Source organism: Sciurus vulgaris, assembly GCF_902686455.1.
Source record: "Sciurus vulgaris genome assembly, chromosome: 9".
NCBI lineage: Eukaryota > Metazoa > Chordata > Mammalia > Rodentia > Sciuridae > Sciurus > Sciurus vulgaris.
This window is the reverse complement of record NC_136469.1, coordinates 32,117,498-32,139,175: the sequence shown is the minus strand read 5'-3', so window position 1 is coordinate 32,139,175 and position 21,678 is coordinate 32,117,498. Positions and strand designations below refer to the sequence as shown.

Below are 21,678 nucleotides of genomic sequence, written 5' to 3'. Positions count from 1 at the left end.
GCCAAATAAGAATTTGAAGGTTTATATGTTTATGCCCACAATTTGGAAGAGACCTTTGCATGGAGACCCACAAAAATGATGAATAGAAAGCAGATTATAGGGGAGAGAAGAGTGACTAAAATAGGAAGCAGAGACAATTAGAATGGACTACTTTTCTTTTTCAGCAATGTCATATTAAAAGGAAGGAATGTCATATGTGGTAACCAGTGGGATTCAGGCTTGCCAGTGGTGTATGCTTTCAGAATGGGCTTGACTTGGGCATATGCAGGCAAAAAGGAAGTATTCAATAGATAAGTGAAGATTAAACATTTTGATCAATCAAATATATTTTTATTGTTATCAAAGTCATACTTTTGAAAAATAATAGAAAGGAGTATCAGTAGACTTAGGTGAAAGTGAGTAACCATATTGCCATACCCCACCCAACACTAATTTATAATTCCAAACATTCTCTCTCAACTTTTCTATTAGTCAGCTTTCAATCAATGCAGTAAAATATCTGAGACAATCAACTTATAAGGAAGAAAGGTTTATTTTGACTCACAGTTTCAGAGGTTTCAGTCCCTGGTTGGTTAGCCCATTGCTTTAGGCCTGTGGTGAGGCAGCACATCCTGGCAGGAGCACATGTTGGGATAAAGCCATTTATGTTATGGCAGCTGGAAAGTGATAGAGAGGGATGGGCCAGGGTCCCAGTATCCCTAGTAAAGGCATACCCCCTATTATCAGACTTCCTCTCACGAGGCCTCATCTCACCTCCCAATAGTGCCACAGGCTAAGGACCAGGTTTCTAACATATGGGTCTTTGGGAGACATTTAATATCCAAACTGTAGCAACTTCCTTTCATAATACATATTTAATTTTTTATGACTATGTAAATGTTTTCTTTATAGCCAGGTATATGATTTTATTTCCTTTCACACACTCCCCCACCAACACCAAGCTTCTTTGAGTGAATGATCCTCCATCTGTTTAGCTTGCTCAATTGGCTATGGCCATGTATTAATTTCTTATAAATGTTCCATCAGTTCTGTTATTCCACCCACCTTTTTTCTTCCACATGCCTCTCATACCACACACTCTGTCAAGTTGCTTTTTTTTTTCTTTGAGGCCTCATTTCTGCCACTTTATGCTCTCCTGGGCTAGCATGGATGGTTTGACTTGCTGAGCACTGAAAGGCTGATATCCCGTGACCTTGGCTTATTCCTCCCTACATTGGAGCCCTAGTTTTCAGATCCTGTGCATACCCTTCTAGTTCTTTTCTCTTCCAGGAGCTGTGTAGGAAAAGTTGTCAGGTAAATTTTCTGTGTCTTTGCATGACTGAAAATGCCTTTACTGTAACCCCACATGTGACACACGCAATAGACAACACAGAGGCTGAAAAATATATTTTAGAGTTTTGAAGGCATTGCTCTTATCTATAAAACCCAACCTTCCTGTTGAGAAGTCTTTATGCATTTCTAATTCTTTTACTAGGTATGATTTTTCTCCTTCTCTATGGAAGTTTTTAGATTTTATTTTATCTATTACATTTAGAAATGTTATGATTATATGATTTGGTGCATTTCTCCTATTTTGTTCAGTTCTTTAAATAAGGAGACATGTTTCTTTCTATTTTCATGTATTCTTTCATTAATAACTTCCTACCTTCATTTTTTTGTTTGTGTTTTGTTTGTTTTGTTCTGTTATCCTATTCAATCAGGTGTTAGACCACCTCAATGGATACTTTTTTAGATATACATTTTTCCTACTTTTTGTTTCTTTCTTTATTGTTTTTTTTTGTGTGTGTAATTTTATTTTTCTGGAATATTTCCTTAATTTTAATCTTCTTAATTTTTGTTTTCTAGTTTTAATTGGGATGTATATCTTTCTAATTCTAGTTTTTATTTATATCTATATGTCTATATCTGTTTATTCATATAGATGAGATTTTTTTACTTACAAAAGCTCTTCCACAATCCTTGATTTTTTTTTTTTTTTTTTTTGTAACCTGTTCTTGTTTTGTGTGTGTGTGTGTTTTTTCCTGTTTTAAATTTTTATTTTGAGACAGGGTCTTGCTAACTTGCTGAGGCTGGCCTTGAACTTGCAGTACCCCTGCCTCAGCCTCCCGAGCTGCTGGGATTACAGGCATGTGTCACCATCATACCTGGGGATGAGGATTTTTTTTTTTTAATTTATCTTTTAATTTTTTTACAGACTGCATTTTGATTTATTGTACACAAATGGGGTACATCTTTTTGTTTCTATGGTTGTACACGATGTAGATTCACACCATTCATGTAATCATATACATACATAGGGTAATAATGTCTGTCTCATTCCACCAGTTTTCATACCCTCTCCTTCTCATTTCCTTCTATATGATCTAAAGTTCCTCCATTCTTCTCTCCCTCCCTATACCCCTACGCCCATTATATATCATTCTCCTCTTATCAGGGAAAACATTCGGCCTTTGGTTTTTTGAGCTTGACTTATTTCACTTAGCATGATATTCTCCAATTCCATCCATTTATTTGCAAATGCCATAATATTATTCTTCTTTATGACTGAATAGTATTCCATTGTATGTGTGTGTGTGTGTATATATATATATATATATATATATATATATCACACAATATATATATCACAGTTTCTTGATCCATTCATCTGTTGAAGGGCATCTAGTTAGTTTTGTTCCACAATCTAGCTATTGTGAACTGAGCTGCTATAAACATTGATGTGGCTGTGTTACTTAGTTTGCTGACTTTAAGTTATTTGGGTATAAACTGAGGAGTGGGATAATTGGGTCAAAGGTGGGTCCATTCCAAGTTTTCTGAGGATTCTCTATACTTCTTTCCAGAGTGGCTGCACCATTTTGCAACTCAACTTGTTCTTGTTTTATTTATGCATTATCTTCTGATATCTCTCCAAGAGCACGCATTAGAATTGCTTTTATATTTTCTTTCATTCCTTTCAATATCTTTTTCCACTGGATTCCTTTTTCTTTCTATTTTGAGCTCTCTTTTTCATGCTGAAAGCATACTATAATTAACTGATGATTGCTGAGTCTGAGTGATGCAATGACAAAGTCACTAGAATCTCTAAATGAGCCAAATGAGCCTGATAAGCACAATTCACTTTCAGATGAACTAGAAAGGACATTGACTCTTCACGAGATGGCATTTCAACTGCAGTAGAATGAGTTCACTTATCTTTGGTGGGGTCTTCCATTTCTCCTGGAAAGGTCCCTCAATATTAATTACCCTAAGAGGAACATCAGGCATTCTTTTTCCTGGAAATGAAAAGCAGTAGGCAGAGGGATATGATTCTTCTGAATTTTGGTTTAACATAGCTTCCTAGTTATAACTCAATACCTCAACCTACCCTTTGCCATGTCTTGAGTCTCTTCTTGTTTATCTGGACATAAAACTGCTTTTCATTCATTCTTATCTTTCTCTGGATTTATTTATTTATTTATTTTTTTCTTTTCTTTTTTTTTTATTGTAAACAAATGGGATACATGTTGTTTCTCTGTTTGTACATGGCGTAAAGGCATACCATTTGTGTAATCATAAGATTTATTTTTAAAGAGAATTTATCCTTAGAACAATTACACATTCATAGCAAAATTGAGAGGAAAATATAGAGATATTTCATGTAACCCTATCCCACACATATGCAGCATCCCTGTATCAGCACCCCCACTATAGCATTACATTAGTTATGATTGCTGAACTACATTGTTCTATCACTACCACCCAAATCTGTAATTTACCTTAGGGGTCACTTTTGGTGTTGTATATTCTGAACGCATTTTAATCTTTGACTTTCTCCAACTCACTCATTTGTAACCACTCTTTAATCTGCTCATATCTTCTAGAACTGTTGATGCTTCTCACCTATTCCACCCACTAACATTTTCTCCCATCACTTTTTAGCCTTATGGATTTAACATATTATTTTAGATTTCTTTGCTATCACTTTTGTGGAATCTTGGGAAGAAGAGAATATAAACTTGAGAAGTTAGACTATTATCTTTAACCAGAAATCATGGTTTTTTAGGTGGTTATGATGCTGGCTGATATCTTTTATTTTCCTTAGAATTTCAAAAGGAATGTAAAATTCTTGGTAGCCATTTAAAATATAGATGAGAACGAGTTTTTGAAAAATCTTCTACCAACAATTTTAGTATTTTAAGGCAATCACAAATAGCCAGTCTGGTCAAAGGCCTCATTTAAAGTTTAACATGGTAAAAGAAGTTTCCCATGGTTGAGAGAATAGGAAAAATATGTTCTGAACTTAGAATGGGTCTGTTCAAAATCTGGTCAGTTTCATTTATAGTCTCTGCTGATCATACTAATCAGGGCAATAGTTTTGTAACATGGAGCCAGTTGGCCTGGCTACAACCAATAGTTTCACAGTGACTGCCAAGGAGCCTTCATGGACAGCGTGAGGTCTCGCAGGCACTGCATGTAGAGTCTCTGCAGATCTACTTTCATAATTTTTCGTTTGTTCTTTAAGACATTGAGAAACCCTTTTCTTTCCTTTTATTTCGAAACTGAACTATGTATTTTCCTCCATATTACAGAAACTTGCTTTAAAAAAAAAAAACCAGACCTGAAAGAGCATAGAAATGCTGAAGTTATAATATTGTGAAAATAAGGGTAGTTATGACAATAGTAGAAGAGTTGATGGAACCTTAATTTTGATATCTTGGATTAGACTAGGTGACATTGGAGAAGGGAAGCAGCAAGGGAAGACGACACTGAGTTGATTACTTTTAGCGTATTTCCATATGTACTTGACTGATGGTCATACAAAGAAAATAAACTTTTCACCTGGAATTGTTCCTAGAACTGTGAAATTCAAGTGGTTATGCTACTGATATCCCCAACTGTGAAAGTGCAGAAGGCACTAACCTGTGTGCTTTGTGAATGGTAGATTGATTGACAGTAGTCATTTGCTATTAAGCAGAGTCCATATCAAGAATGAGTTGATGCTTGTTTCACCTCATTTTCACACTTATTATTGGATAAAGGACACTTGTAAGGGTCTAACAATGGAAAATAAAGTAGAAATGTGTCTACTTCCAAAACTCAGTTTCTTAAAACTTAGTCTCCACAACTGGCCAAGATGGATACCACCTCTGAAATAAAGACCATCTTCTAATTGACAACTCACTTTGTGACTCAGCTGCTTCCCTCTGGACTTCACCGTGTTTAGAAAGGAGTGAAAAACAAGCTGATGATCTTATATTAGGGTGCTATGTATATACATAGCAAGAGAGGCATGTTGAAGGAGTATCAAACAGTAGAGCAAAGCTTTCCACATGACCAAGACCGCAACTTGAATTCTATCTCTGTCATATAATGCATGTGTAACCTTGGACAGGTCGTGAGAATCCAGTGCTCAATATTTATTCATTTATTTATTTATTTATTTAAAATAAAGCAGTCACCTGATCTCAAGGAACTTATACAAAAATGAACCATTAGGAGCTAATAGTAGTGATTGCTATGGTAGAAGAATGAACAGGGTGCTTGGGAATTGATAAAGGGGAAGATGAGAGATCAGCGAAGTCTTAAAAGAGATGTGAGCTTTGGAAGGCCAAAGGCACAGGGACAAGGATTCTAGACAGAAGTCAGGTCATAGAAGGTTATGTGTCCTTGCTTGGTGTTTGGACACCTTGACAGTAAGAGCCAGGAAAGGTTTTAAATATGGAGGAGGGGAATCATACAAATTGAATTTCATTTTTTTAATTTTATTTAGTTTTGGCGGTGCTGGGGATGGAGCTCAGAGCCTCATGCATGCTAAATGAGTGTTCCACCATTGAGCTATGTCCCCAACTCACAAGTAGGATTCCAGATAGAGCATTGAGCTGCACTGTGGGTGATGGATAGGAACAAATGAGACTTGTGTAGGGAGGTTGGCACATTCAATAAGCACTCCAGGTGAGAAAGATTGCAGGTGGAAAGATGAGGGGTGACTCTGCAGGGACTGATTAGCTCAGGTGTGCCCAGGACATTTCTTGGATTTAGCACTGAAAATTCTATTTCCCAGTTTGCCTGCATTGTACTGGGTTTGAAGACACTGCAAGTCCATGTCCCAGAAAACCCTTTGATTCCTGGCAAAATATAATTGGTGACTGATCATACTACTTGTATGTAGATCAGGCTCTGAAGATAGGCATGAAATAGGTAGAAGCACTAATCCGAGTGGCATTCGAAAAAGTAAATCAATTAGAAGCAGTGCCTCATATGTGGTAGGCAAGCCCTACCACTGAACCACTGAGCTACATTCCCAGTCATTGCCCCCACTCGTATATATATGTGTATATATATGATATATATATAACATGTGTGTGTGTGTGTGTGTGAGAGAGAGAGAGAGAGAGAGAGAGAGAGAGAGAGAGAGAGAGAGGGAGAGAGAGAACAATATCAAGACACTTGACTGGGGTTGTGGCTCAGTGGTAGAGTGCTCGCCTAGCACATGTGAGGCCCCGGGTTCAATCCTCAGCACCAGCACCACATAAAAATAAAATACAGGTATTGTGTCCTAAAGGTATTGTGTCCACCCACAACTAAAAAAAAAAAAAGAAAAAAAAAATTTAAAGATATCATGGCATTGTCCTTTATTCTGTAATTTTAATTGATTCGAAATTTTAATCTGAAAAAATAGCAGTGTGAAGCTATCTTTTAGTGGCTCTTTGTTGGTACAGTAAAATAGAAATGTAGCAATATTTAGGTTGTACGTGGCAGAGTAGAGGAAATTTGCTTATCCAAAGTACAGATATTGGTGTTTGTAATTTTAGGTTGTTCTTAATAGGATAGGATTAAATTTTATAGTCTGTCTCCCAGAAGCGGTCCATTCATTTTGACATTAATGTCTCATGATTCCTGGAAGCTTGCTGGATTTGGTTCTCTAAACATGTCAAAAATAAAGAAATTTCAGGCTACCATTCTTATGAAATAAATTTTAAATGATGCCATTTAGAGAGAAAGCCAGGGGAGAAATAAGAATAGCTAGCCAGCTCATTTTAAGATTTGCAACTAGATATTTGATATTTATGTTGTTTTTCTAATTCCTGGATGGTGAGTAACATTCCTTGATTCTTTTCCAAACCAGCTTGATTGTGCAAGCCACAGATAAAGGGATGCCCAGGCTTTCTGATACAACTCTGATCAAGATTCAGGTGACTGATATAAATGACAATGCTCCCGCTTTTGTCCCCTCTGAAGCAGTTGAGATTGCAGAAAGTAAGTGTGGCAATTTGGAATGATGGTTTTGATTAACTTACAATAATATCACTTATCATTCTTTCAGACAGACAGTATGTTAACTATGAATGCTAGCCCTCAACAACCATGCAAGCTTGGAAATTTTTATCTTACTTTTATAGAATTAAAAAGTGGATGGTCATAAGTTAAATATCAAATGTCAAAGGAGTTAAGTGTTAAAACTGGGATTTGCATTCAGATCAGCAAGAGGCTGAGTCCCCATCTGCCAACTGCCATTCCATATATGGATGGATGCCATTCCATCTCTGTGTATGTGCAGACATTCCCTGAAAATTAAACTGCTCTGTGAAGAAGCAGGTTTGGTCAGCTGTGGAAACAGTGAACCTTCTCTGAGAAGAAGCAATGTTCTTAGACTCCTAGCTTTGTCAATCTTTGCAGGATACTAATGACAATAAGTGAAATAAAATGGATTTTGGTTGAACAAAGTCATCATTTTCCTCTCAAGTCCTCTAGACTTCAAGAGTTGCATTATACTAATGGTGGAGGTTGACAAACATAAAGTTTTTTGTGATAGATGGATTATTCTTAATTGTTTGGGTCTGTGGATTATACAATGACTGGGAAGTTAATGAGCCCAAAGTTACACATTATTTGCTTCACTGGCGAAGCCCAACCCAACTTTTTATAGTTGAAGTTGAAAACACTGGTGGCTTATCAGTTACCTCTCTGCGCGCTCTCTCTCTCTCTCTCTCTCTCTCTCTCTCTCTCTCTCTCTCTCTACTGGGGATTGAACCCAGGGCCTCACATGTGCTAAGCAATTGTTCTACCCCTGAGCTACATAGGTAGCTTGTTTTCACTCAATACCAAACTCATTTCTAAAATGTCCTTACCATTTTACTATGTTCACTTTCCAAACAAATTATAACTACCATCTCTCACAGAGGGATATATTCCAGATATCTCTGTCTAGGGATGCCCCAAAATATTAAGTTCTACAAATAATAAAAACATTCTCCAGTTTTACCTCTCATATATTTATTTTCCTTTGATTTTATGGAAAGTACTGTTGGTAAGCACTTGCATTAGTGTTCAAATACAGCAACGTGCTTAGTATAAATATAAGAACAAACTGCATAAATCAAAATGTACTAAATGGGGTAAGGTGTGGTTGGTGCACATCAAGAATGGTCAAGCCTCAAACTGAAAATTATGAGTCTCATCTACAGTGGAATCATTCTGAGCATCTTGGCATACTCTTTCCACCTGCACCGTGCCTATAGCTTAAGAACAAAGTCCCTTTCATGGGTGATTTAGGCTGGAGAACATATGTGGTATGTGAGAATTGAGCATGTCATCTATTTCGTTAAATTGTTTTTAGTACTAATATTAGAGATTTGTTTTCATCACTAGCACCATATATACTTTGTCTTTCTATTGTCTTGATAATAGATTTAAGAGAACGAAACAGTGAAACTCCAAAAGAAATAATTTTATCAAAATAAATACAAAGGAATAAGTAGCTAATTCTTCCATCTGTACCCAAATGTTTTTTTTACTGAAATCTGGCTTTCTTTTCAAAAGTTTATGCTTGGCATTAATATTTTGAGTAATATCCTTCCCACTCACATCCACTATGAATATGATTTTGATACAGAAACTAAACAGTACAGATACGTGCTTAGAATGTTTCTTGACCCTGAAATGGTGGTGTAAGTATATAATGAAAAGAACTCTAATGTAAAAAATGGAATAGACTCTACTTCCTCCATTTCCTACTCCATGGTAAATTTTCATTTTTATTGGGCTCATAAATCCTTGTGAGTTTTTGTTTAGTTCATAAGGAGCTTTGTATGAGAAATCATGCCAAGAAAGAGCAAATCATGTTGGATTTACAATAAGGCACTTGGATTGTACTTTTAAAGAAATTGTTTTCAAAGGATGAATTTTAATGGAGGTTGACATTGGTCATGATTATTTCAGATTCTTTGCCTGGCGTAATTGTGTCTCGGATATCAGTTCATGATGCGGATTTGAATCCAGCTTTCATCTTCAGTTTCACAAAAGAGAGTAACCCTGGAGCCAAGTTTGCCATTGATCAGAATACTGGAATAGTGGTATTGGTGAAAACACTGGATTTTGAGGAAGCTTCTGAATACGAGTTGTTCTTTCAAATTTCTGATTCAGCACACCACACAGAGGGGTCTCTCACTGTCCATGTGCTAGATGTGAATGACAACCCTCCTGTGTTTTCCCAAGATTTCTATCAGGTAAAGAGCTTGAAGAGATGTAAACCTTCCATTGCTGGCCTACTGAGACAGTATTCATTGTTTTGGATACCTTATTTAATGCTACAGATTTTATATTAGTATTGTAGAAACTATAAGTAATTATGGAATTGAATGTCTCATTCATTTCAATTTATAAAATATGTAGGTCATCATTTTTTTAAGGGGTGTGTGTGTGTGTGTGTGTGTGTGTGTGTTGGGGTGGGGTGGAGCCCAGTTGTTAAGAACAAATGGAACTTGCCTATTATTTGCAAAGCCACAGATAAGACAAGGGAGTTTGGATTATCTACACTTAATTTGGAAAATGTTTTTCTTCCCTAGGCATATTTTTGGAATACTAGTTAGCATCTTAGAGAAACAAACCATAAACAAATCTGTGAGGTGGAAATTTTAGTACTTAGGGCATAATATATGTTTATAGAAATTAGAGCAATAATAGTATTCAACTAAGGATTTGGAAATGGACTCAAGGACTCTTGAATATAGCAAATGCAAGATTTAAGGGTCAAGACAGGAGGAAAACTAACCTAGGTGATGTTTCTCTGTAGAGTTTGTTTAAATTATACAATGTATATGGTGTGATAATGTATCAGTGATGGTATTAACTATATTCAGCACACAGAAATAATTTAGAAGAAAAATGTCATAGGAAAAACTGAAATTTTAAACTTTTTTCTGTATCCAGGAACTGAAAACATAATGTTTGTCTTTTCTTTTTTACTTTTTTGTAGTGCTGATGATTCAGCCCAGGGTCTCACACATGTTAGGCCCATGATCTACCTCTGAACTTTTCCCTGACCTAATCTTTTTAATGTGTCAACTCCATAAGTTGATGCATCTAAGAGACTCAGGTTGAATTGTATGGTTTCCATAAGCAAAATGGATAAAGTGACCTCATGTTCTAGCCCTGGTCGTGAAAATGCCTTTAGACTTTAAACACGATGTCCTCTCTTGTGCTTAGGTCACAGTTCCTGAATTGGTACCTCTGGGGTACTCAGTGTTGACTGTGTCAGCCTCGGACTCAGAAGGCAATGAGACCATTTCTTACAGAATCCTTTCCTCTTCTAAGGAATTCGCCATTGATCCCATGAATGGTGAGTTATTTCTAGTGACTTTAGTGCTCATGGTTTGAGTTATAGGGTGGAAACATGAAGTAATACTTTCCAAATGCTCCTAAAATAGTCCCCTATCTCTACTCCCTGCAATTATAGGCACCACCTTCTTATTTAATTTCAGGTCAAACACTGCAGTAGAAAATGCTAGTGTTATTTCTCTTCTCAAATGACTGAAAAGCAAAAGGCATTCGTTAAACACTGGTGAACACTCAGAAATGAAGACCCTCCCATGGAGTAAATCCCCAGTTCATGTGTCTATCCAAGCACAATTCAGGCCATTTATCCCAGGATTCAATAAGAATCAAAATGATGTTGAAAGGACTAAGTCAGTGTTGAGGACTTCACGTCTCTAGAGTCTGGAATATTTTATTCAGACCAAGTACAAAAATATTCAGTAACAGCATCATTTGTTCAATAAGGACAAGAATGTTGAAGAAGAAAAATGATTCAAGTATCCATTTCTGCTAAACAAAAACCACTGTGATGTTCTGCTTTAATCGATGTCTTTTTAAGTCTCTTTGTACTTTTGTCTAAGAACAAGACATTTGCATTTTTAATGCCTTCATGCCAGTTATTCCAGATTTCGACAGTTAAGTGGAGTACAGAGAAAGTTTAATAGTGAGTGGACATTAAGAGCTAAGTTTGATAAAGATGAAATATTATCAGCAAAATAATGTCCTGGCACACTTTAGAAAAAAACAGAGTGGGACACTTCACACTGTGTGTTCCCATTGCTGCCCACCATTGCATCATTCCTACAAGGGACAGCTGATTTAGAAATTAACCTCAGGATACCTGAAAGGAAAATTTGGTCCCCAGATGTCAGAATGTTCTCTCTCTCTCTCTCTCTCTCTCTCTCTCTCTCTCTCTCTCTCTCTCTCTCTCTCTCTTTCTGTGTATGTGTCTCTGAGCTCAGGTGATGTCAGAACCTGGCAACTACTGCCCTAGACATTGGCAAATTGAAGTGTGCCAGGTGATGCCTCTGAACATTCATTTCACCTTTGCTATTGATCAGAAGTTTTTAAAACTTTAAATCTAATCAAGTCAATTTAGTCCATGGTGTTACTCTAATTGAAATGTGCTTTTATTCCACCCCCCCCCACTGCATTTTTATTGGTGCATTATATTGAATATATTGATGAGTTTGTTGTTACATATTTGTACAAGCACGCAATATAACAGTATAATTTGGCCAATATCACTCCCAGAACATCCCCCCCAGTACATCTTATTTTTAAAACAATTTTATTTGTTCTTTTTAGATATACATGACAGTGGAGTGTATTTTGACATATTTTACATACATGGAGTATAATATCCCATTCTTGTGCTTGTGCATGATGTGGAGTTCACTGGTTGCATATTCATACATGAACACAGGAAAGTTCTGTCCAATTCATTCTACTGTCTTTCCTATTCCTTTCCCCCCTCCCTTCCCTTCATTCCCCTTTGTCTAATCCATTGAACTTCTTTTCTTCCCTTCCCCTACCTTCTTAGTTGTATGTCAGCATCTGAATATGAGAGAGAACATTTGGCCTTTGGTATTTGGGGATTGACTTATTTCATTTAGCATAATATCTCCAGTTCCATCCATTTTCCTGCAAATGCCATAATTTCATTCTTCTTTAAGGCTGAATAATATTCCATTGTGTATATATATCACATTTTCTTCATTCATCTGTTGAAGGGCACCTAGGTTGGTTCCATAGCTTAGCTATTGCGAATTGAGCTGGTATAAACATTGATATGCATCCCTGTAATATGCTGGTTTAAAATCCTTTGGATACATGTGGCATTTAAATGTCAGCATTCAGTATTCTTCTTCAGTGATCATACTCAAAACACATTTATCTTAGAACATGTTCCTACATATTCATAAAATTATATGTAGGTATCTAAAATAGAAAATATTAAGTATGTTCTATCAGTAAGGGATAAATTCACTTGCTGAATGAACCATGAGCTTTAGGAAAAGTTTATCTATAATTAAGGAATAGTTATAACTCCATATTATCATTTTTGCACTTTCATTTGACTAGAGTGTTAACCAATATTTCCAGAATAAATATACTCATGCTAGAATATCTCTGTGTACTTGTATATGACTCATAGAATAGGGAATAAATTTTAAAAACAAGAATATATTTTTTAAAATGTGGCATATATACACAATGGAGTTTTACTCAGCCATAAAGAAGAATGAAATTATGGCATTTGCTGATAATGGATGGAAATGGAGAACATCACGGTAAGTGACATAAGTCAGACTCAGAAAATCGAGAGTCAAATGTTTTCTCTCACATTCAGAAGCTAAATCCAAGTAAGGGGAAAAAGAGGGACAGTGAGCAATCATAAGGATAGAGGGAAGATCAGTGGAAAAGGAGATCGAAGGGAAAGGAGGAGGGACTAAAAGGGGAGGAAATGCAGAATTAATTTGACAAAATTATACTATGTGCATGTATAAACATATCACAGTGAATTCTACTTTTATGTATATCTATAAAGCATCAATTAAAAATAAATGAGTGAAAGGAGGGGAAGGGGTACGGGGGAAGGAAGGATAGTAGAGTGAAACAGACATTATTATCTCAGGTACATGTATGACTGCATGACTGATGTGATCCTGCAATATGTATAATCAGAAAAATGAGAGATTACACTCCATGGATCTATCAAAATGTACAAATGCATTCTGGCATCATGTACAACTAATTAGAACAAATAAAATTAAATGAATAAATAAATAAAAGGAAAACCAGTAGAGTAGAGGGAGGAGGAAGGGGGAGACACTGGGGACTGACATGGAGAAAATTAAATTTCATGGATAGATGATATGCCAAAACGAACCCAACTATTATATATAACTATAATGCCCTCATAAAAGCATATTTTTCTTTAAAGAATAGTTATGGAACAACTTTCTGCTCAAAAATAAGATTCAGGAAAAAAAAATTGTAGTGAAAGCAATCTCAAGAAGCACACATACAGAGCGAATGCTATAAAAATTATTTCTGAATCCTAAGTATTATAAAAATATAAATATAATGATTTTAAATTTCTATCTGGACTTGGTTGTTATTTACACATCTGACAAAGAACTAAACACATTTAGAGATTCAATAAGCATTTGCTGACTAAACTGGCCATGAACATTTTATTTCAAACTCTAACATGGTCTGTCTTGTTTTTCAGGCACAATATTTACTACCAGTCCTATATTACTTCTGGATAAAATACCAACAATTCAATTTCTTGTCGAAGCCAGCGATGGTGGAATTCCTGACCTAAGGGCTCTTACATTAGTGGAGATAAAAATACAAGATATGAACAACCATGCCCCTGAGTTTACAGTCGGGTACCATAATCTTAGTTTGCCTGAAGATGCTCTGATCGGAAGCACACTCATCACTTTGTCGACCATTGACCATGATTGGACCCATGAAAACACACATGTTGACTTTTCCATCATCAGAGGTAACTCACAGAACCACTTCCATGTGGAAACTGGTTTCATTCATGCAGAATATCCTTCAAAACAAGTTGGTTATCTTGTGTTGCTTCACAGTCTAGACAGAGAAGCAGGAACCAGCCACGAGCTTGTCATTCTAGCATCTGACCGTGGCCGCCCTCCATTGAGTTCCACAACTGTCGTAGACATACGAGTACTTGATGTCAATGACAACCCACCTGAATTCAGCAATCTGAAATATCATGCCCATGTCAAGGAAAGCACCCCTCTAGGGAGCCACATCACTGTTGTCTCAGCAAGTGACTGTGACGTGGGTTCACACGCAGAAATCATATACCACATAATCTCTGGAAATGAGAAGGAGCATTTTCACTTAGAAGAAAAATCTGGAGTCCTTTATTTGATTAAACCTCTGGATTATGAAGAAACAATAATATTCACTTTAACTGTCCAAGCTTCAGATGAAGAAAAGCAGCATTTTTCTTTTGCAATTGTGTGTATCAGTGTCTTAGATGACAATGATCATGTGCCTCAGTTTATGTCCCCAACCATGAATTGTGTTGTTCCTGAGAATCTACCTATTTTCTCTACCATATGCTCTATAAATGCTTTGGATTTTGATGCAGGTCCTTATGGAGAATTGACCTATTCTATTTTATCACCTTGTTTTGTCACTCTTGGCATGCCTCCTGCTCAGGACCTCTTCATCATTGACCCTTTAACAGGAGATATTCATGCTAAGCAAATCCTGGACTATGAAAATGTCAGTAAGTACTGCCTCACGGTTCAGGCCAAAGACAAAGGTGGATCAACAGCCTCCTTAATGGTCTGGGTGGACGTTGAAGGGATAGATGAATTTGAACCGATTTTCACTCAAGATGAATATTTTTTCAACCACGTAGAAAAGAATCAAGGAAGGCAGTTGATTGGCAGAGTGGAAGCCTCAGACGCAGATGCCGGAACCGACGGAGTCATTCTTTACTCTCTTGGAACTCCATCTCCTTTCTTTTCCATAAATGAAACCAACGGAAATGTTTATTGGATTCGAGGTGCTCCCCTAAGTCAAGTCATGGGAGAACACACCTTTGAAATGAAAATCATCGCCCACAGCCCCAAACCCGGCTCCAAGTTCACATCTTGCACTGTGTTTGTGAATGTGTCTTTGTCCTCTGAAGGAAAACTCGCAGCGATATCTGCAGACAGCTTTTCAGTCAGCCTCACTGTGTCCTTTTTAGTGTTTCTGTCACTCATCGGCATTCTCATTGCACTGATATTAAGACATAAACAGAAAGAGGCACTACGCAACTGTGAGGAGAAGAAAGCATCATCATCCGCAGATAGCAACTTGAGACTGACCAGGGATACTGGCATGCTCCAGGGCTTCCAGAAAACCGGCGAGTGTGGCGATGAGGTGCCCATGCGGGTGGTGCCTGAGTGGTTGAGCTTACTAAGCATCATGGAGAAGGACACAATCAACCTGTACAGGCACTCGAACTCGAGCGGCCACTGTTCTGTGGAAGGAGAAACTGCAGAAGATAAGGAAATCCAGAGGATAAATGAGCATCCTTATAGAAAGGACTTGGACTCAGCTCTGAGTGATCGGGGGTCCAGGGTGCCTGACTCGGGAATCCCCCGGGACTCTGACCAGCTCTCCTGCCTGTCTGGGGAAACCGACGTGATGGCCACTGTCGAAGCCGCAGAAGCCAGCCAGACATTTAAGGAAGGACATGGTGGGGAAGGCTGCAGCCCACTCTATGTTCAAAATAAGGTATCACCCCAGCTGCTTCAGAAGAGAGGGGTGAAAGAGGGTGTCCCAGCTGATGTCAGGAAAGAGTCTACCTTTATTTCAAGTGATCAGGAAGCAAGATGCGCAACCTTTTCGACTCAGATAACCTTTAATCATGATCTAAGAGGCAGCTCTACCTGGGATTATCTGCTCAGTTGGGAACCCAAGTTCCAACCTCTTGCCTCAGTGTTTAATGATATCGCAAAATTAAAGGATGAACATTTACGTCTGCCTGGCATTCCAAAAGAGAAGTCTTTTGTTTTCCCACCGCCTTTGATAACAGCAGTAGCCCAGCCTGGGATTAAAGCAGTTCCACCAAGAATGCCAGCTATAGCCCCAGGCCCTGTAATTCAGAAATACCCCCGCTCCCCCATTCTCTGCCACCCCCATTCTCTCTCGGAAGCCATGGCTCCCAACTTTTCTCCATCTCTCTCCCTACTGGCCATGCAGACTCCTGCCAGGGCACCCCGGCTGTCAGGTGGGGAATTATTAGGAGCACACCGAAGTGGTGGAACACCTGAACTGAAAGCAGAAGATGAAGTTCAAATATAGAACGATCGCAGTGCCAAATACCTGCTGACCATCAGTCACAAATGGCTGGGCAAAGCATTCGCAAGCAAACTCCTCGAGATTGGGTTCATTCTTATCTAAAAGCGAGTGATCTAATTTAGCCAGGGTTTTTAAAACCTCCCCCATTCGAGTTTCTCAAATTTCTTCCAGCCTTAATGAGGAGTTATTTCCTCTTTTAAACTTTGTATTTTGCTCTCAGGACTCACATTTGAATATATCAATTAGTGTGTATTCTGTCATACCTGGTTTTCTGTGTGATTAGATTTCCAAAGAACATAATGAACTTTGCTGACTGCCAGGATGTTCCTATGGAAACAAATAGAAATAAAGTAGAGCACACGCTGGTCAGATTACTGCTGATTATACTGCTAATCTAAAATAAGTAACAGCTGAATGGGGAATGAGGTTAGGACAGAAAGTAATAAAAACGGGGAATCTGGAAAAATAAGCTTAAGTTTTAAAACATAGTGGCAGTCTGTGGATCTGATACTTTTATAGATAGATTTCTCCACTTACCCGGTTTAGCCATAATTTGAATTTCAAAATGGTGTTTTTGGAAATCTAATAGGAAATTAAGAATGAAATTTTCATATGTATGTGTCAATAGTGCCAGAGGCATGAAACAGATAATTATCCCTGATTAAATGAACCAGAAATGTATGATCTAGTTAGAGGGTCATGATGGATATTAGCAATACTGACATGATCTTGGCCTTCTCTACAAGTAGAATGATGGTTTTTGTTCAATGCTCTGTCTTGTAATAGGGTACGGGTAGGGACATGAAACTTCAAAGATTAATTTATAACAACTTCAATTTTATTTTCTTCTAGACACAGTAACTTTGGGTATGAAATAATTTATCCATTCAATGTCTGTTTTTAAAGTCTGTGTAGATAAAATTATGTTATTAGCTAATTATAAATTTCATAGAGTAATTTAGCAATATATTTTTAAATGAAGATTTTTTTATATAAATGTTTCTACTCTATATGTTAAGAATGGATGTCAGAAGACTTACTTCTGTTTGCTCATACTCATGTTTAGCTTTAACTGCCATTAGATATAGAAATTTGGCAACGTGATAAAAGTAATTCTGTTTTATACAGTCCTTGTTTCAGAAATACGAGTTGTGTTGTATGATGCTCATAGGCAATGCTATATGTTTCTCTCGGATGAACCTGAGAATCCAGGGTGCATCCTGATAATAATGGTCCAGAAATCATCCTCCTAGGGTAGGCACTGTGGCCAAGTTTAGGATATCAGTTTAGGACTTCTAGTGAAATCCCAATGTCATCTGGTATGGTCTTCTTAGTAGTTAGGGTGGGCTTTTGCTACAGAAACAGTTCCTTGAGTTTTTGTTCATGTGCCTCATCTGTGAAATTATGTGAGATAATTAATTTTTCTTGACTAAGAAAACATTGTAGGTATGATGTTTAAAACCTAGTTTTGTAAATACATAATTCTATGTCTTCCTATGCTGATATTTACACTACTATATCTCTTTGTTGACTCAAATTGAGAACAAGCGTATAAAACCACATTAGAAAGTATATGAAACATGAAAGTTCTGGACAAGCCTGGAATGCTGAAGAACATCATTTAGGTGTGGAACATTTAAATATTACAGGACTGATTCATGTCTTTTCTTCATGGCATCTGGGGAAGAGGATTTCATGACTTTTACAAGAAGAAACATATCTAATTATTTCAGTGTTTCAATATTTATTATCTCTGACTCTTCAAAAGATTGCTTTGAGCAAAGCAAGAAATTCTATAATTCTATATTTTTTTTTCTAATTCTGTGTAAAAGTTTTATTTTGCAAGAGAATTATTTCTGGAAACCAAGAACATTTTGTTGTTTTTGATTAAACAGGTTCTTCATTTACTTATGTTTAAAGATAATTATCCATCTAAATCTTCCCTAAGTTATTTGCCTGTGATTTATTACTGAATATGATTCTGTAATTTTTTTTCTAGCCATTTCATAAAAACAGAAGACATGAAGTATTTAGAGCTCCTTCCCAATATTTAGTGGATTTTTAATTGACAACTGTATTAATACTGTATCCAGCACCACACCACCACCAAAAAACCACCACAAGTAGGGTTGAGGGTAAAAATGTTAACATGCTGGCTAAGTGTTTGTAATAAATCATATGTCAGCCCTTTCAACTAGAGTGCTTTTTCCTAAGTAAACAATGTAATTTGTACAGTTTTCCTTCAAGTTTAATATTAACTTGCCTCATATGTTCTGCGTTACTTTGCTGATCTCTACACCGGCTTTAGCACTCTGGAGGGGGTACAGAACTTGTTGGTGGAAAATCATATTAAGCCCCAAATTCATAAGCTATAAAATAAAAGACAGTTGTCTCTTGTGGAATTTTGGCTGCCTGAAATTCTGGACTTTCTTGTTGGCAGCCTTAAAAATACTGGTGTAAATCAGTACCAAATGGATATCAAAATTCCATGTCCTAGTAGTAATCATTGAATTGGCTTCCAAAACAGATTCCTGGGCAAATAAAGGGAAAAAAGCTGTATCTTTAGGGATTTGGTCATTTCACTGTTTTAAAAAATATTGAAATGTGTTAGACACTACTGGCAGCTTCCACGTGTACACATTTAATCTATAATAGATGTCCAATTGAGACAGGATTTGTTTGTAGAACCTTTATCCTTAGAGAGGTCTGCTATGCTTTCTAGAAGTGATAGAGATGAAAATTAATTTTTAACTTTAAAAAATATTTTCATCCAAGAGTGCACTTTGTTATTTTTGTTTTCTTTTGCCATTTTACACATGCAAGATATAACTAAGGATCTAAGATAATGATGATCCACTTCAATGAAATACATGGAGTGAATATGGCCAGTGGATCCCGCATGATTTTATAGATAAGCTTGTTGAGATTTTTTTTTTTCATAGCATGTTTTTCTTGAGCTCAAAAGTGCAGAGCCATCTGTTCAGTCACAGCTGAAAGAGTTGGAATACGAGATCACTCTGTGCAAGAGGGATTTCAGGATAAGTAGAGCTGCAGATGCTTTGCTTAGGACCCAAACCAGGTGTCCCAGTGTGACTTTCTGTCCATTGCAGAGAAGGAGGGAGGCAAGGAAGAGAAGGAGGAAGACAAAGAATGAGGGATATAAAAGGAAATAGAGGATTAAATCTGAAAAGCAAGAGTTTAAGACATAGAGAAATGCAAGAAGACAGAAGCATAACAACTTACAAAAATGTAATTCTTAATGTATGACTTAATGACTTTACTAAGTCATTTACCCACTAAAGTTTTAGCCTTTTAAGGAATCTCTTTACTTCTCTCCTGATCCTCCCAAATTGTTCCCTCCATTCTCCGACAATTTAAATTTATCAAGTTGTGAAACTAAAGCTAGGTGACAATGACCTAAAATAGTTTGACCACGAATAAACTTGCATTATTTTGTCTTTGGGGTTTTCTTTTCTTCTTTCTTTTTTTTTTTTTTTTTTTTTTTTTGTTCTTTCTGTCAGTGGCAGGGAGGGGTGTTGTAAATTTCAAAATGAAAAAGTAACAATGATTATCTTACCTTAATTCCCCCTCCACCTAGCTTTGTCGTTGTGAGTGCCACAGTTTTAAGTAGTTGTCCCTGGACATATAACCAAATAAAATGGAAGTTCAGAGGCAGTTGGAACAGAATATGAAATTTGAGGACCCATTCTTCTTTCCTAGTGGCTACTCCTTTTTAAAAATGGGTGCTTGATGGTTGTGATTTTATTATCAAATATTATATTTTAACACAAAAGGTATAATCCATAGTTCTTTCTCAAACAGTTCATTTTATTTGAATTCTGGTGACTCTATTAGTTTGATTGCATGTAGATGAAAGATATGTGTCTATTAGAATTATGACAATCTGAAAAAGTTCCAGCCCCGCTGACTGGTGTATCAAACTATACCTTTCTCTTATAAACTCAGCACTTGGCTATTTGATGACAATTAGCACTTCCTACTGTTTTAGTCTACATAACTTTATTCATTTCACCCAATGCATTTGCTAAACCAAAACTGTGAAGTGAGTAATAGAGAGGGGGAAGGCATGCCAAATAAATAGCAGATGCACAAGTACATCTCTTGAATGAGAAAGCATTATTTTGGTTAGAAAACTAAATAAATGGATTTCGTTGTTAGATAGTCAACCCTCAGGGCAAAGGCCTGGTCTCCACTTGTATTATAAAGTACAGATGGCTTTTATAATGAATGAGTGCATGTGTGAATGGGCGTGGAGGGTGCTAAGCTATGCAGGCTTTAAACCTATTAGGTGAGAACTCTGATGTAATTCTGTGATGCTAGCCAATCGCAGGGCAGAGAGAAAGTAAATGCAAATATCCTATTAGAATATTATATAATACCTCAGAATAAGACAAGGACCAGAATTGCTTCTAAGACATATTTTTTTCTCCTCTGTCCCTTCCTCACAATACACATTATCTTGTGAGTTTTAGACTAATAGAAACAAGCTATGAATGGCATTCCAAGGCATATTTTTGGGGACAGCAACATGACGTGACCAAGCACACTGGTTTAATTTAATTTTCGATCCTGTAATAAATCATGACTTCGGAACTGGGGTCGTGGCTCAGTGGTAGCAAGCTCGCCTATCACACATCAGGCCCTGGGTTCGATCCTCAGCACCACATTAAAAAAATAAAATAAAGGTATTATGTTCACCTACAACTGTAACACATTTTTAAAAATCTTTAAAAAATAAATACATCATGGCCTCCTCATAGTTATCAGAATTAAGTTATATCCCTATGAGTGAAAAATTCTATTTGGTAGATATCTCTAGAATGTTCACATCAAAATTTATTAAAATTTAAGTTAAAAACCATATAAAAAATATCTGAGATATAGTCTATAATGTGCATGTATTAGTGTGTTACAGGTAATATTTTAAACAAGAACAGATTATTTAATAAATGTATGCTGAGGAATTGGGAAGGTTAGTACACATGAAGTTATTTATCCTTATACCATAAATAAAAATAAATTCTAGTTAGATTAATGAATAATAGTTAAGCCATTTAAGCTGGAGGGAAAACAGAATAAAGGTGAGAAAAATCTTTTATTAAACATAAAAACAAAAGTAGACTTGGATTTGAATTTGTGACAATAAATAGTCCTATAACAAGTTGTAGAAATGATAATGGGAAAATACTTCACAGATCAAAGTAAATATATACTCAGTTCCTATTGTGAACAAGC

General features: G+C 36.6%; 1 protein-coding gene across 2 annotated transcripts in view; it reads left to right on the top strand.

Moving 5' to 3' along the window:
- Positions 1 to 20,483, top strand: part of DCHS2 (dachsous cadherin-related 2) — a 260,418-nt gene extending 239,935 nt beyond the window's left edge. For both annotated transcript variants that reach the window (XM_079152922.1, XM_079152921.1), the window contains 4 exons: positions 7,106 to 7,236; positions 9,199 to 9,485; positions 10,465 to 10,597; positions 13,811 to 20,483. In XM_079152922.1, the coding sequence (XP_079009048.1) occupies positions 7,106 to 7,236; positions 9,199 to 9,485; positions 10,465 to 10,597; positions 13,811 to 16,425 (3,166 nt within the window). In that variant the 3' untranslated portion in view covers positions 16,426 to 20,483. The remainder of the gene's footprint in view (positions 1 to 7,105; positions 7,237 to 9,198; positions 9,486 to 10,464; positions 10,598 to 13,810) is intronic.
- The last annotated feature ends 1,195 nt before the right edge of the window (positions 20,484 to 21,678 follow it).